Consider the following 14,053-nt stretch of genomic DNA (forward strand, 5'->3'; position numbering starts at 1 on the left):
TTTTTCTAGGGGGGAAAAGCACTGCACCCCACTAGTTGAAAAACGTCAGATGCAAAGGCTCTGGTTCTATGGACTCTGCTGATATAGAATCCACACCAGCAGCCTTGAACTTACCATCCTCTGGTTCAGAGGGTCTCCGATTACCACTGTTGGTCTCAAAGACAGAGTTGAGTTCCTAAGTTCAGTGATCCTGATTTGTTGTCCTGTACTCTAAAATCATTCTAGTCCAGGGGCCAGCAAACGTTTTCAGCAGGGGGGCGGTCCATTGTCCCTCAGACCTTGTGGGGGGTTGGACTATATTTTGGAGAAAAAAATAAATGAACGAATTATTATGCCCCACAAATAACCCAGAGATGCATTTTAAATAAAAGTACACATTCTACTCATGTAAAAACACACTGATTCCCGGACCATCCATGGGCTGGATTTAGAAGGCAATTGGGCTGGATTCGGCCCCTGGACCTTAGTTTGCCTACCCATGTTCTAGTCAGTAGAGTTACAGTGTTATATGGGGCCAGGGTATAAACATTTGAATGAATAAATTTGCAAGGCTAGGGAGGGATAAAGGAATATAGTTGGAAACTGCTAAGTAGCTTTTTTTATTAAGAATTGTAGTATTTGGATTTCAGTGCATTTTGTTGTTTTCTATTGGCACACACAGTTGTGGCTTCTGTGTTTTAGAACTTAGCTCTGCAACCATGAAACCTGGATTTAAAAAAAGAAAACAGTCGTATACCAGATAAGCAGTTGGTATTAGAAATTTCATAGAATAAGCAGCCCTGCTTATAATTGTATGTCAGCACTAGTGGAAAGCTAAACTAATCCTACTTTCTACTGCTCTTTAGAACCTGCTTGTGCTTGCTTCACTGATTTCTAGAAAACGTGCAGTTGTCAAGGTGCCAAGACTCATTACAGTGTTGATTCACTCCCACTTAGCTACGGTACCCAGATTTTAAGATGCTGTAGTGTGTGTGTTCTCTCCCGAAATTAACTTCGTTTAGGAGAAGTGATGATATTAGCCTAGGAAATAACATCATTGGGGGAGGGCTGTAGCTAGAGGCAGAGCTAGCTTGAGTACTAGAACATCTGCCTTGCATGCAGAAGGTCCCATATTCAATCCCCAACATCTTCTGGTAGGCCTGGGGAGAGACTCCCTGTCTGAAACCTCAGAGGGCCACTGCCAGTCAGTGTAGACCACGCATCCCCAAACTGCGGCCCTCCAGATGTTTTGGCCTACAACTCCCATGATCCCTAGCTAACAGGACCAGTGGTCAGGGATGATGGGAATTGTAGTCCAAAACATCTGGAGGGCTGAAGTTTGGGGGAGCCTGGAGAAGACAATACTGAGCTAGATGGACCAGTAGGTCTGACTCAGTATAAGGCAACTTCCTATGAATGATACATTAGCTGTAGCCAAAGGGTTCCGCCCACCCCACCCACCAAAGTATCTCTAAAATGCATTTCATTGAAGAGCATTCTCTTCTCTTTTTCTGACAGGACATCCACAGTTGTTTTTATTGAGCTATGGAATATAGGGAACCTCCACATTTCAGGTCAAATTATTTGGTCTTCTAACCCAATATAGTCTCTTGCATCACTTGCTTCCTGGTGCCTTCTAAGTAAAGCTGTTGGAGATGAGTGAAACATCCTTTAAGTCCTGGGTTAGTAACTAAGTTTTAATTGGAATCATATTTTGAATAAAGCAAGAGATGGAGAGCCAGCAATGCTGACTTTGCTGTGAAATCGAAGACAAAGGCAAAGAATTGAATCCCTTCTTTATCAGCATTAGCTGTGACCAGAAAGGCTGGCCAAAAGGCTGACCATTCCTTCTGAGACAAGGGCAAAGGAATCCTAGAAAGAAACTAAGGTGCTTAACATAAAACATGTTTCCTTGCGTCCAAGGTCTTTGCTTAGAGCCAGATTTGAATCCATGGGTCACAACTTGCTTTTCTCTTATCATTTTGTCTGCTTTGCTCATTTTAGGTGTGTGTGTGTGTGATCACTTTTATTATAATTGAATTAATCTAAAATAACTTATCTGTGCTTGTACTCAAGTCAATAGCATTAAAGAAAATTCTCAAGTACAATTTGCAAACATGGAGCTGGAGCTGGAAAAATCTTAGGCATTTAAAAATTGTATGCTGCCCTAGGATCTAGGAGTTTCCAGTGCTTTGCCATTCTGACACGTGCTGAAAAATGGGGACAGGTCCATAATCTCTACAGCTCTTTCAGCCACCTAAACTGTGTATGATAGAGTGATAAAGGTTGCAGATCCGTATTAGGAGTGTGCACCCTAAGCTTGGACAGATGTTTTCTATTGGTCTTGTAGTAAAATCATGTTGCTACTAAATACTCACATATAGGTCATTATGTGCATATCTTTCAAATACTTGGTTAATTTGGCTCCCTTCAAACTGGTGTCTAATTTGTTTCCTTCTAGCTCTTGTTTTATGTGTGATTACTCTGCATAAAGTTCTTATTGACTAGAGGAGCAGTGTGATTTCCAACTGGTGGACCTAATTAGGTCCTGCAGGCCTCCCCATTTGGCCCCAAGGGAATTTTGGCTAAGCCATGCCCATCTGCCTTACACCTGAAGTCATATATAACATCAGGAGTGGCACAGGTAAAGGTGCAGCTGAGCCAGAATGAGGTGTGCAGGTACCTGCAAAACCTTATGCAAATTGCTGTGGCTTCACAAGCTACAATAACCAGGTGGTTTCTTAAGATCTAATGAGCTGCTAATCGTCAGTGCTTCGTGAATTATGCCTTTGCCAGTGTGGTTTGATTTCAAACCGTGCATGCAGAAACAGGCCACTTGCCAATATTGTGACATCAGGTGCTTTACAGCTGGCCCACAAAGGGTGGTGGAAATAATTACCTGACCTGCTGGCCAGATCCAGTCCCCCCTCCCCCGCCTAGAGGCATAGGGCTGGATCCAGTTGTGCTTTTCTGTTTGCAGAAGGGCCTTTTATCCAGCAGATACTTCTGCTAATGGAAAAGCAGGGGAAGATTATTTTCATCAATTCCTTCTCATTATAGCAGCCCCCTGTACCCTGAAAATCTATTCCACAGGTTGGGATTCCTTCCAGAACCTGCTGGAAGTGGTTCAGGGAACAGCAGGGGGAAGTGGGAATCGACACGTACACACACACACAAAAATCTCCCCCAATTATTTATTTATAAGAATTCTTATAAAGAATTCTCAGGTGTTCCTGACCACCACGTTTATCGGTAGTGTGTATAAGCATACCCTGCCCCATTAAGCCTCCTTTTGGGTCCAGAAGCACCCACATTGGTAATCGCGCCTGAAACGGTCGCCGTCTGTATAGTCCCTCCACATCTTCATATAAAAGGCTTCCCATTTATTTGTTCATAAGTATTTGGTGACACACTGTTTACCTATAGGATGTGCAGGTTTGCATGTGTATATTCCCCAGTAGTCCTTATTTAAATATGAAACTGATTAACAGTAGCTTATTGATCTCCCCCAAATTTACAGTAGGGTGTAATGTAAGATGACATTCATATTGTGATATTCTTTCTTCATCAGAAAATGTCTTTTGTTTCAGAAGTTATCAATCCATTCAAAATTGCTAAAATGTCATTGACTTCACTTTTTTTAAAATCTAGGTTGCAGTTGTTAAATTGAAGTGCACAGAGCGCATTTATGCAATGAAGATTTTAAATAAATGGGAAATGCTTAAAAGGGCAGAGGTAAGTGCAGTATTTCCAATTCATATATTTCTTTTTCTTTTTTTAAAAAAAGAAAATCACAGTGAACTTCTGCCAGATTAGAAAGAATTACTGCATGTGCATATAGGAGCTTGATTCCTCCCTGCAATCCCCCCCCCCAAGTGAGATGCTTTAATGCAATCAAGTCTGACAGTCCCTTCGAGGCATCTGTTGTTCTCAGCAATACTGTGTATTCGTTTACCAGACAGTCTGCCCTAGTTTTTTTTACCATGAATTATATTGGCCAGATTTTTGTTTACTATAAAACCAAGTTAAAGACTACATGGAGGCTTCAGATTTCAGTTGCTATGACATACAGAACCACATGCTAAATGCATTATTCAAGACAAAGAATGTAAGTTTGTGCAATTTGAAATTCAAGTCTTCAAGGAGGATAGTTAATTGAGGGAGGATTCTTTTAGTTCCTTAAAAAAGATCAGAATGTATTTGTGAAAGGAAAACACTGAAGCAGTGTTGATCCCTTAATAAATGTAATACTTGGTTCAGAAATTTTATAAATGCCTCAATAGACCCTTAACGTACCTCTACTTATGAATTTAACGCACATTCATAAGTCGGAAAAAATTGTAAGTCGAATCCCATAGGAATGCATTGGGAGAAAAAATTCGTAAGTCAAAGCAACCCTATCTAAAAATTCATAAGTAGAAAAAATCCTATCTAAACAGCATCCAAGATGGCAGATGGAGCTCCATTCGTAAGTAGAAGCATTCATAAGTCGAGTCATTCGTAAGTAGAGGTACCACTGTACCTTTTAAAAGACTGGGACACAATATGCTGAAGAAAGCATCTTAGCATAGTACGCATCACAGTAGAATCAGTGAAGAATGCATTAGCAAAAAACTAAACAATAATAATTTATAACAAGACATATATGACATTTAGCAAGAACTCTCAGAAGTATAAAGGAAATTTGGTTGCAAAGTTCACATATAAGTGTAGTGCCTAGTTTTCATTGGACAGACATATATGTGACTGGATACTGCATTGCATTGTAGAGATACCATATCCAGTCTCTGGTACAATACAACCTTTATAAATCTAAGAGTTCCATAGCTCTCCAGTTCTTAAGTTACCACTTTATTTTTCATGTCAGAAGTCCCGGGAAATAGTTTCTATTCTGCACCCATAGATATATTCCTAGCTGCTGCTAGGAATCTGTCATTTCCCTATTCCATGGCTTCTTCAGATGCTTGAAAGGAAAATGACACCATTTCCTTCCCTACCCTGAATGGCTTGGTTTTACTATCTGTTGAACAGTGCTAGCTTCTTATTCTTATTATTACTGTTGTTGTTGTTGTTGTTATATAAACTCTGGGTGGCTTATAAATGGGTTTGCTGTGTTCATGTGCCCTTTGAGGGAAATAAATATAGAAATAAAAATTCTGAAGTAGTTAAGAAGCTATATCAGACCCATTGTATAAACTGGTCAGTTGGGAATGGTTAATGAGTTTTGTGATCAAAGGAATATTTGACTTTGTAAAACAAAAATGTAACTTGTACACTGCAATTTTTTTAATAATTTGGTTGTTTATAAATATTCATATAATAAGATACTGAGCCTTTTGGACTTGTCTTGAAATGTTAGTTTGATATATTGTAAGTAGTAAATGGTTCCTTGCTATGAATATTGGTGTGTTGCAGAATTGGTGTAAACGTGTTTGCACCTGTGTTTTCTGCAAAGATGTCAAATATTTAAAAGTACTCCCCTTTCCCTTTTTAGACTGCTTGTTTCCGAGAAGAAAGAGACGTTTTGGTGAATGGAGACTGCCAGTGGATTACTACATTGCACTATGCCTTTCAGGATGAAAACTATTTGGTATGTGAAAGCTGCAATTCTTTAAAGGAATAGGGCATTGACTCCTAGTTTCTCAGTTGGGTACCTTTTTTGAATCTCGAGCATTATCTGCCTGCCTGCTTGTGTCTTTATTGTGGAAGAAAAACAAATTCCCAACATCATTCATATACACTTTATTTTGCTCTTTTGATATGTTGATTTGCCATTAAACGTAATGAGCTAGAGTGAATTGAATTAGATGGATGATTGTTCATTAAATGCTTTTATTCTCTAGTTATTTACCTTGGCTCACTTGCATTGTGTTATTTTATACACAAGATCCCAAGGCTTCTGCTAAAACCCAGGGTGGCACGACTGATTTGAGGGCCACCTGTGGCTTTTTGAATGTTGAGTTACAGCTCTGAAATATTTTTGAGAGAAAACACAGACAACTTTAGAGTGCAATCCTATGCATGCTTCTCCAGGAGCCAGCCTCACTTACTTAAAAGCGATTTATTCTTAGTAAGTATGCCTAGGGTTGCAGCGCCATTGCATATGTTTGGAGGGCCCTGGAGTGCTTGGGCTCAACAGGGGGCATCTGTACTGTCCAAGGGCTATTGCAGAGAAATTGCAGCAAAAAAAAATACCTTGCTTGTGTCTTTGAAGAGAGTTATTGAGGAACAGACATGCACAGACAAGGGAACTTTATCCATATGAAATGGATGCAGTTCTTGGGAACCTTGGTCAAAGTTACTGTACCCAAATGATTGAGTAGCCAAATTTACTTTTATTTTCTTGTACTTTTTTACAGTTATGTTTTCCAAACCAAATTAACCCTTCTCACCTTTGGCGCAGTTTCTGCATTTAATTTTATTCTGTGTATCTTTTAATTTGAAGTATTGTTTTTTGAAAATCTTTCTTCGCTGATCGTCCTGTGGTTTGGAGACAGGAAAGCACAGAGAAAATAATGCAATTTTTTTTTTAAAAAAGTTTAAATTCCACAAAGCATTTTTGTCAGTACTGACCAAGAGACCCAGAATTCTTACATGACAAGCAGTCAGTATCTTTGACTGTTGGCTGACCCATATTCTCAAGCTGTTCTCTCTTGAGTTAACTGCCTGTCAAGAACTGATGACACCAAACTTCTGACCCAGCAGATTGTCTCCAAGGCATCATTTTACAAGTCTAAGGGCAACTCTATAACCATAGCTCTTGGAATCTATTTTCATAGCAAAATATTGCCACTCAATTTTCTGTGTAAATGCTCTAAATTAAATATTCCTGGAAGCTATTCAGTTACCTACAATGAGTTAATAAATAGAACTTTCACTGGATGCAATTACCGTAAGTCACGCACCTTCATTATAACTCAAGTATTTGATCAATTTATTCAGCTACATTTGCATCCCACCTTTCATCTGTTGGACTCAAGGTAGCGTAGGTTTCTAGAACTGACCAGACTTAGAGCTGCTTAGCTTAATGTCATCTTCCTTCAGTTCTTGACCTGGGACCATGCCACTCACACACACATTCCCATATTTCACTGAAGCTTGCAGAGGAGAAATGTTTGATGGCTTGTGCCCACTTTAGCAACTGGCTGTATGAAAGCTTGAAATAGCTTAACTTTCCATCTTTCCTGTAACTGCATTACTTAATAATTTAAAAAGCACATTTTAAATACATTTTGATATTTCTGTGTTTTATTTCCATGGCTCTGATTTGCTTTAACTTTTAATGCTGAATTTTAAATTGTTGCAACCCTTCCTAGGACCTGCTGGTGAAGAAGCCGGTAATAAATTGGATAGTAATAATTTAAAGACATTAGCCTCTTTGACTCCTCTTTTTGCAGACACATCTTTTGTGCTGTGGTTGTGCAGTTGCTGAATGTGATCAGTTGGATTGGGTTCTGCATTGATTCTCACCCGTGTTGTTTATTTTGTTTTCACATTTTTTCAGTACTTAGTAATGGACTACTATGTGGGTGGTGATTTATTGACCTTACTTAGCAAGTTTGAAGACAAGCTTCCTGAAGATATGGCCAGGTTCTACATTGGGGAAATGGTGCTTGCTATACATTCCATTCATCAGCTACATTATGTGCACAGGTAAGGATTCTGTCTTGTTGGTTGTGAATAAATAAATAACATTGTGGAGGAAACCCTTACAACTTAGGGGTAAGCAATTTTCTTAAAACAGAAAACCCCCTACCCCCAACCAAACATTTTATACATCTCCATTCATTGTGGCTATACCAAGTCTGCTGATAAATTTCTCTTATTTTGAGTGGTACAGTTTTGGCTTCATAAGCATTGACATGTTCACCTGAAGATTAGAAATAAATATAAGATTGATGTAGTAAAAACAGGAATAGCTATGATATCCCTCCTGTGGGTTGATCTTTATTTCCTTCCTGTCTTCACAATGATAGACATACAGTCATACCTCGGGTTACAGACACTTCAGGTTGCGTGTTCTCGGGTTGCGCACCGCGCTGAACCCGGAAGTACCGGAACAGGTTACTTCCGGGTTTCGGCGCTCGCGCATGCACAGAAGTGCTAAATTGCGCCGAATCGTGACCCGTGTGTGTGCAAACAGGTTGCGAACGTGCCTCCTGCATGGATAACGTTCGCAACCCAAGCATCCACTGTACTTAGCAACTCTTCCAGACATATGTAGCAATGGTTCCACCACCAGTTCTGTTGTCGGTCATGTCCTTTTTGTCCCATGTTTTCAGCTTTCCAAAACATAGCCTTTATATTTAAACAGTCAAAATGTAATTCACCAACTTGCTTTAAAAAATACACACCATCAAATTTTTAAATGCTGCAAGTCTTTCTCCAGGGGAGAGTGTTTTGTGATACGTTATAGATGTTGGCCAATCTTTACTTTGTGCAGCTGCTATGACTCAGCAAAACAGATTTTCTGATCCTGAGAATTAGATTAGCCTGACTAGAACACGTTATATGTACTTCCAGATTGCAACTCTTTATATGCATTTCATGCACTTCTAAATAATATTTCTTTTCCCAATTAATAATAAGTAGAAAAATAAGAATTATAACTAAGGCGAGCCTCATACTGAAGGGTGACGTTATGTGGAAGTGTTTACAGTGTGCACTTGGCACAAATAATCACAACTGTAAAGTTACACATATAAGAAAATGACCCCCATTTAGTTAGGGGTGAACACCCAGAATGTTAAATTGTACATAATACGAAGGAAGCTTGAATATGTGAAACAGAGGGGGATAGCTAGAGTGCTCTTGAGCTTTGATGGTTTTATTCTTGCAATAGCAAATAATAGCATTTGGAACACAATCAATGCAGAAAAAGAAAGAAAGAAAAATTAACGGCATGGCATCAGAAATGTCAAGTTGTCTCATCTAAAAACCTCTTAATGTGTATCACTACATGATTAGTGAGCAAGGAAGCTCAAACTACAGATCAGCTAATATTTTCTATTAATAGAAATGCCCACAGATTCTGAGGCCGTGTGGCAATTTAAAAAATAATAATTTGGGGTTACTACAAGATCATCTGAAGAGTTGGAAGTTACCAAACTAATTTGGGGCATATGTATATAGAATATGCACTCCTCTGTATTTTGATGTCACAGCTTAAGCCTAACAATATTTACTGATAAGTAAACTCCATGTTTGCATGCTTAATTACAGTTTAAGAATATCAGAACAACTAATAGAGATTAATTACAATCTGGGGCAATTAGACAATTGTGTATTCTTCTGTCGTACTTGTTGGGATATGGAATTTCTTTTTGGGAAGTGGCTCAGTATATATTGGTATAACATGGCAGCCATCAAAAATCGAGTCTGCCATTTGGTAGATGCCCCCATTCTGAATTCTTTTATAAGACAAATTTCAACATGGCTGTCTGTTTGAAGCGATTGCACACAAAAAAAAACACCCACCACTGGTGGGGATGTGAGAGACATAGGAAGTACATGGATCACACAAAAGGCGTTAAAGCATCCTGTTTTCCACAGTGGTCATCCAGATGCTTATGAGCATACTGAATCTCAAGGCTCATGTTGGGATGATTTAAAACACAGTTTAGTATACCATGAGGGTAACTTCCCACAGCAGGACATGAGGGCAACTATCTCTCTCCCATGGCTGTTTCCCAGCAACTGGTACTCAGAGGCATGCTGCCTCTGATCCTGGTAACATAACAGTCATCATGACTGATAGCCATTGATAGACTTATCCTCCATGAATTTGTCTAACCCTTTTTTAAAGTCACTTCTGGTCATTGTGTTAGCATCTCTTTGTGATGAGCGTGCCATGATTTTGTCATTAAAGTATTTTTTTATCTTGCAAAACATAACATGGCTTTTAATGACCTTTCTAAATTACTGCTCCCTCAGGAAATCACTTTAGGACTTTGTCTGGGATTGAGCTAGCTAGAAAATTGGCATTTAAGTCAAGTTTTCTGAGTAAACAAATGTAAAATGCCACGGGGGAGGGGAATCTGTAATGTGATGTATAACGTAGTCGTCTAAGAACATTGTTACCTGCTTGATTGTATTTAATTTTACTAAAAAGAAACTTGTTTTTGCATGCTGGTTGTGAGGAAAGGCGGTGCCTGCATGTTCAAGAAAAGCTTTAAAAAATAGAAGAATTCATTTTTGACACTCTCCAATAGTTAATCACCTTGCTTCCTGTGGGAAGGAAATGGAAGGCAAAGGACACATTGTACATTTTTATTGTTGAACTGCTGTTAGCAATGCATGTTCCAGAAGAATCTTCGGTAAACAGAAGGCGAAACACTTGATCAGTGTTGCCTCAGTATGATGTGAAAATGGAAAGTGACACTGCCCCCCCCCCAATTAATTGCATTATCTCTTTAATTTGGAAGAAAAGTAAAGTAGTTTCATATTGGAAATTTATATAGTCATTTCTGCTTTGACCTTCCACCTCAGAAAACTATGAAAAGCAATTATCTTACGCATGGAATTATGAAGTATGGGAAGCATACACCTGGTTTCTTAATCCAAAGACAGAAAAGGCAATTTCTTTAATGTTGAGGATGTCTCAAAAGTAATCAGTAGTCTACATATTTGCATATTTAGTTAAATGTCATTAACATATTTCCATGAAATTGGCAAGTTGGGTATATTTCCAACCAATGTGAGTTGGTGCATGCCATTTTTAAATGCCCAGTACCATCATAAAGAGGTATGTATAATTTTCATTTATAGCCAAGTAAACAGAATGCATTACTGGAGAAAATATATGGTTTATTTCTAAATTAGATTACTAACTGCTCAGTAAAGTTCTTGCTTGACCTAATGTACATACTGTATGAAAATAATAATTTCTTTTCAAATCAGAGATATAAAACCCGACAATGTTTTATTGGATATGAACGGCCATATACGCCTGGCAGACTTTGGATCGTGTTTGAAGATGAGTGAAGATGGCACTGTACGTATCAATAAAATGTTAGGTTACTTATTTCAAATGGAACTTTGTGCATTTTTGTGGCATAATTGCTCCATGTTAATCTGCATATTTTTTGGGAAGATACAGTATGTAATAACTGAAAACAAAACTAAAGATTTCAGGGCGAGGAAATTTTTTAACATGCTTCCAGGACATTTTTTTGTAAGGTGTTCACTCAAAATGAAGATTTTAAGAACTTAACTCAGCCACATGGGCTTGGATCCTGAAAACTGCAAGCCTCCCTTCTGAAGCCCTCTGCACACTCCCACAAAGTGCCTTTGCCTGAACCCCATCCCACACTGTCCAGGAGAGTTCCTGATCCTCTAGAGAGGCTTTCCAGGGGGTACATGGGGCTGCTGGGTGGAGTCGTAGATAGAATGGGAAAATCCCTTACTGCTTATGGTTCCCGGAATCCAATTCATTACATTTTGTTACACAGGGATTCATAGCCCTCTCTCATGCTAGGATATAGTTAATGTAGTGTGTGTAGATGAATTAATCTTAAGACTTGGGTATTTATTTTACTTTGAAGGTGCAATCTTCAGTTGCAGTGGGCACACCTGATTATATTTCCCCTGAAATACTGCAAGCGATGGAGGATGGCATGGGGAAATACGGGCCTGAGTGTGACTGGTGGTCCCTGGGAGTCTGCATGTACGAAATGTTGTATGGTGAAACACCTTTCTATGCAGAGTCGCTGGTGGAAACCTACGGGAAGATTATGAATCATGAAGTAAGAGCTATTTAACTATGCATTCACTAAAATGCTCATTCCTCTTATGTACTAACTATATCTTGAACATATATGTTTTTGGAAGCTTTGGGATTTTTGCAGTAGATAGATAGATAGTTCTAGTAAATACACAGGAGTAGATTATGCAAGCATGAGGTCTGTCTGCCCCTAATGTATGGAGTACAAGTGGAGTCAATGTTTAATTTCTGAAGAACTTCTGTTGTCTCTTCTATAAGACCTTGTCCTTGATTCTGTGTGGGTATGGATGGGCAGTTCCTTCCCATGGAAAGGAAACTGTGTGTGCTCAAACACAATTATATTCTGGTGTGTAAATAATGGTTGGCTACCAAACTTAGGCACAGTTTGTGAACCCTAATTATTATTATTGTTCAAATTTCCACAACATTTTCGGTTGCATTCCGACTTACCATAAGCCCATTCAAAAACAGTCCCTTAGCTAGCCTTTTCTCATTGTAGAAGTCTGAAACCATGTATCCCTTCCCCGTTCTGTTTTCTTTAGGAGAGATTCCAGTTTCCATCCCATGTTAGTGATGTGTCTGAAGAGGCAAAAGACCTAATCCAGAGGCTTATTTGCAGTAGGGAACGTCGTCTGGGGCAGAACGGAATAGAAGACTTCAAGGCGCATGCATTTTTTGAAGGGCTAAATTGGGACAATATCCGAAATTTAGAAGCACCTTACATTCCAGAAGTTAGCAGTCCTTCGGACACATCAAACTTTGATGTAGACGACGATGTATTAAGAAACCCTGTGAGTGATTATTTATTTTCTTCCTAAAGGCAATAGTTTTCAAACTTGCTTCTTTGAACCAAACCTTTTCATCACTGACAGGACTTCTGTATGTCCCAGGAGATTCTGGGGAGAGTTCTAATGTGCACACCAGGTTAATGTTAATTCTCTTGGGCCTCATCTTTTCTCTGCATGAACTGAATGCAGTTGAGAACATATTCAATGCTCACCTGTGGCTGTGCTCTGCCATTGTTGAACATTTCACTGATATTTCCTTGGTGCATAGTGAAAACACTGACAGATAAAGTCCAGAGTGAAGTATTCCTATTTTAAATGAATAAATCTGAATACTTAATCTTCCTAAATAACATTTATATGACTATGGCCCTTTTTACATGGGATGGACAGTGTACACGTGGATGAAGGAGCGTGGTGGCTGTTCCCTGTCCCTGAGGCGAGGGACAAAAAAGCCAACATGTCCTTCCAGATTCAACTTGGTTTTCATCCTGCATTCCTTTTTGTGCAGGAAATGATACCACCTGGTTCTCACACTGGCTTTTCTGGACTGCATTTACCATTTGTTGGCTTTACCTACACAACTGAGAGGTAGGTGAAAAATGTTCATGGATATGGGCATATGAGAAAGGGCCACACTCAGATCTCGTCATTTGCCTTTCTCTTAACGTATTCTACTGCAGCTTAAAATGCTTGCCCCTGAGTGTCTTGGGCTCCTGTGCTTTTTTGTTGCTTATGATTTCTTTATATGAGCACCATCACTGGATATGGTGCTTTAAAGAGTAATCCGAGCAGCAGAAGACAGGTCTTTGCCCCAGGGAGCTTGAAATCTACAATTCAGCAGCTGGGAAAGTGAGGAAGGGGCAAGGTAAGGTAAAAGGGTAAATTAAAGCAAATACACTTCCACATATTTAAGCACAATTTAAATTGGGAACGAGGACAAAGGGAGTTGAGCAATAAAATAGAGAGCGAGAGCGCTTTGTCAAGGTAATCACTTAACTGGTGCCCCAACCGGTAGTTCTAAACACAAAGAGAATCCATCATCTGCAGTCTCCAGCCTCAAGGTGAATTGAACATCACCATACTTCTTCCCTATAAGTGAGCTTCAGGGCTGATCAGGGAATTAAACTAGGATTTCCCTGTCTGGGTTCTCTCCACTATACTACACTGGCTGTGATAATGGAAGCGTGATAGACTGGCTTTCCATGTGGTTAGAGTTGCAGAATATTTTTTAAAAGCCGGTTTTTGTAGTGAAAATAATGTTGAGGAGGTGGTTCTCTTGCGGATCAAAGGGCATATGGAGTGGTGAAAGGCCTGGACAGGCTGATATCATAGATGCACATGAGCTTATAAGAGGTTCAGTCAGATCATCATTCTACCTAGCCCATTGCACTTTGATATGACTGGCAGTAGCTCTCCAGGTTTTGGGGCAGAGATCCTTTCAGTTGGAGATTCTAGGAGTTCAACCTGCTACTTTTTATTGAAAAGTGCTTGTTCTGAGCTGTGGTTCCTTCAGCTTTCAAAGGCAGTCTACCTGTCCTTCCTGGGAAATGTAGTGTGTCCATAT

The 14,053-nt window shown here is 39.4% G+C and overlaps 1 protein-coding gene across 4 annotated transcripts in view; it reads left to right on the forward strand.

Moving 5' to 3' along the window:
- CDC42BPB (CDC42 binding protein kinase beta) overlaps positions 1–14,053 on the forward strand; it is a 98,882-nt gene that overhangs the window by 38,367 nt on the left and 46,462 nt on the right. For all 4 annotated transcript variants that reach the window (XM_035105453.2, XM_035105462.2, XM_035105471.2 and 1 more), the window contains exons 3-9: positions 3,631–3,714; positions 5,474–5,569; positions 7,484–7,632; positions 10,879–10,972; positions 11,523–11,723; positions 12,244–12,492; positions 12,998–13,077. In XM_035105453.2, coding sequence (XP_034961344.2) covers positions 3,631–3,714; positions 5,474–5,569; positions 7,484–7,632; positions 10,879–10,972; positions 11,523–11,723; positions 12,244–12,492; positions 12,998–13,077 — 953 coding nt within the window. The remainder of the gene's footprint in view (positions 1–3,630; positions 3,715–5,473; positions 5,570–7,483; positions 7,633–10,878; positions 10,973–11,522; positions 11,724–12,243; positions 12,493–12,997; positions 13,078–14,053) is intronic.

This window comes from Zootoca vivipara, chromosome 1 (genome assembly GCF_963506605.1).
Source record: "Zootoca vivipara chromosome 1, rZooViv1.1, whole genome shotgun sequence".
NCBI classification, from domain to species: Eukaryota; Metazoa; Chordata; class Lepidosauria; order Squamata; family Lacertidae; genus Zootoca; species Zootoca vivipara.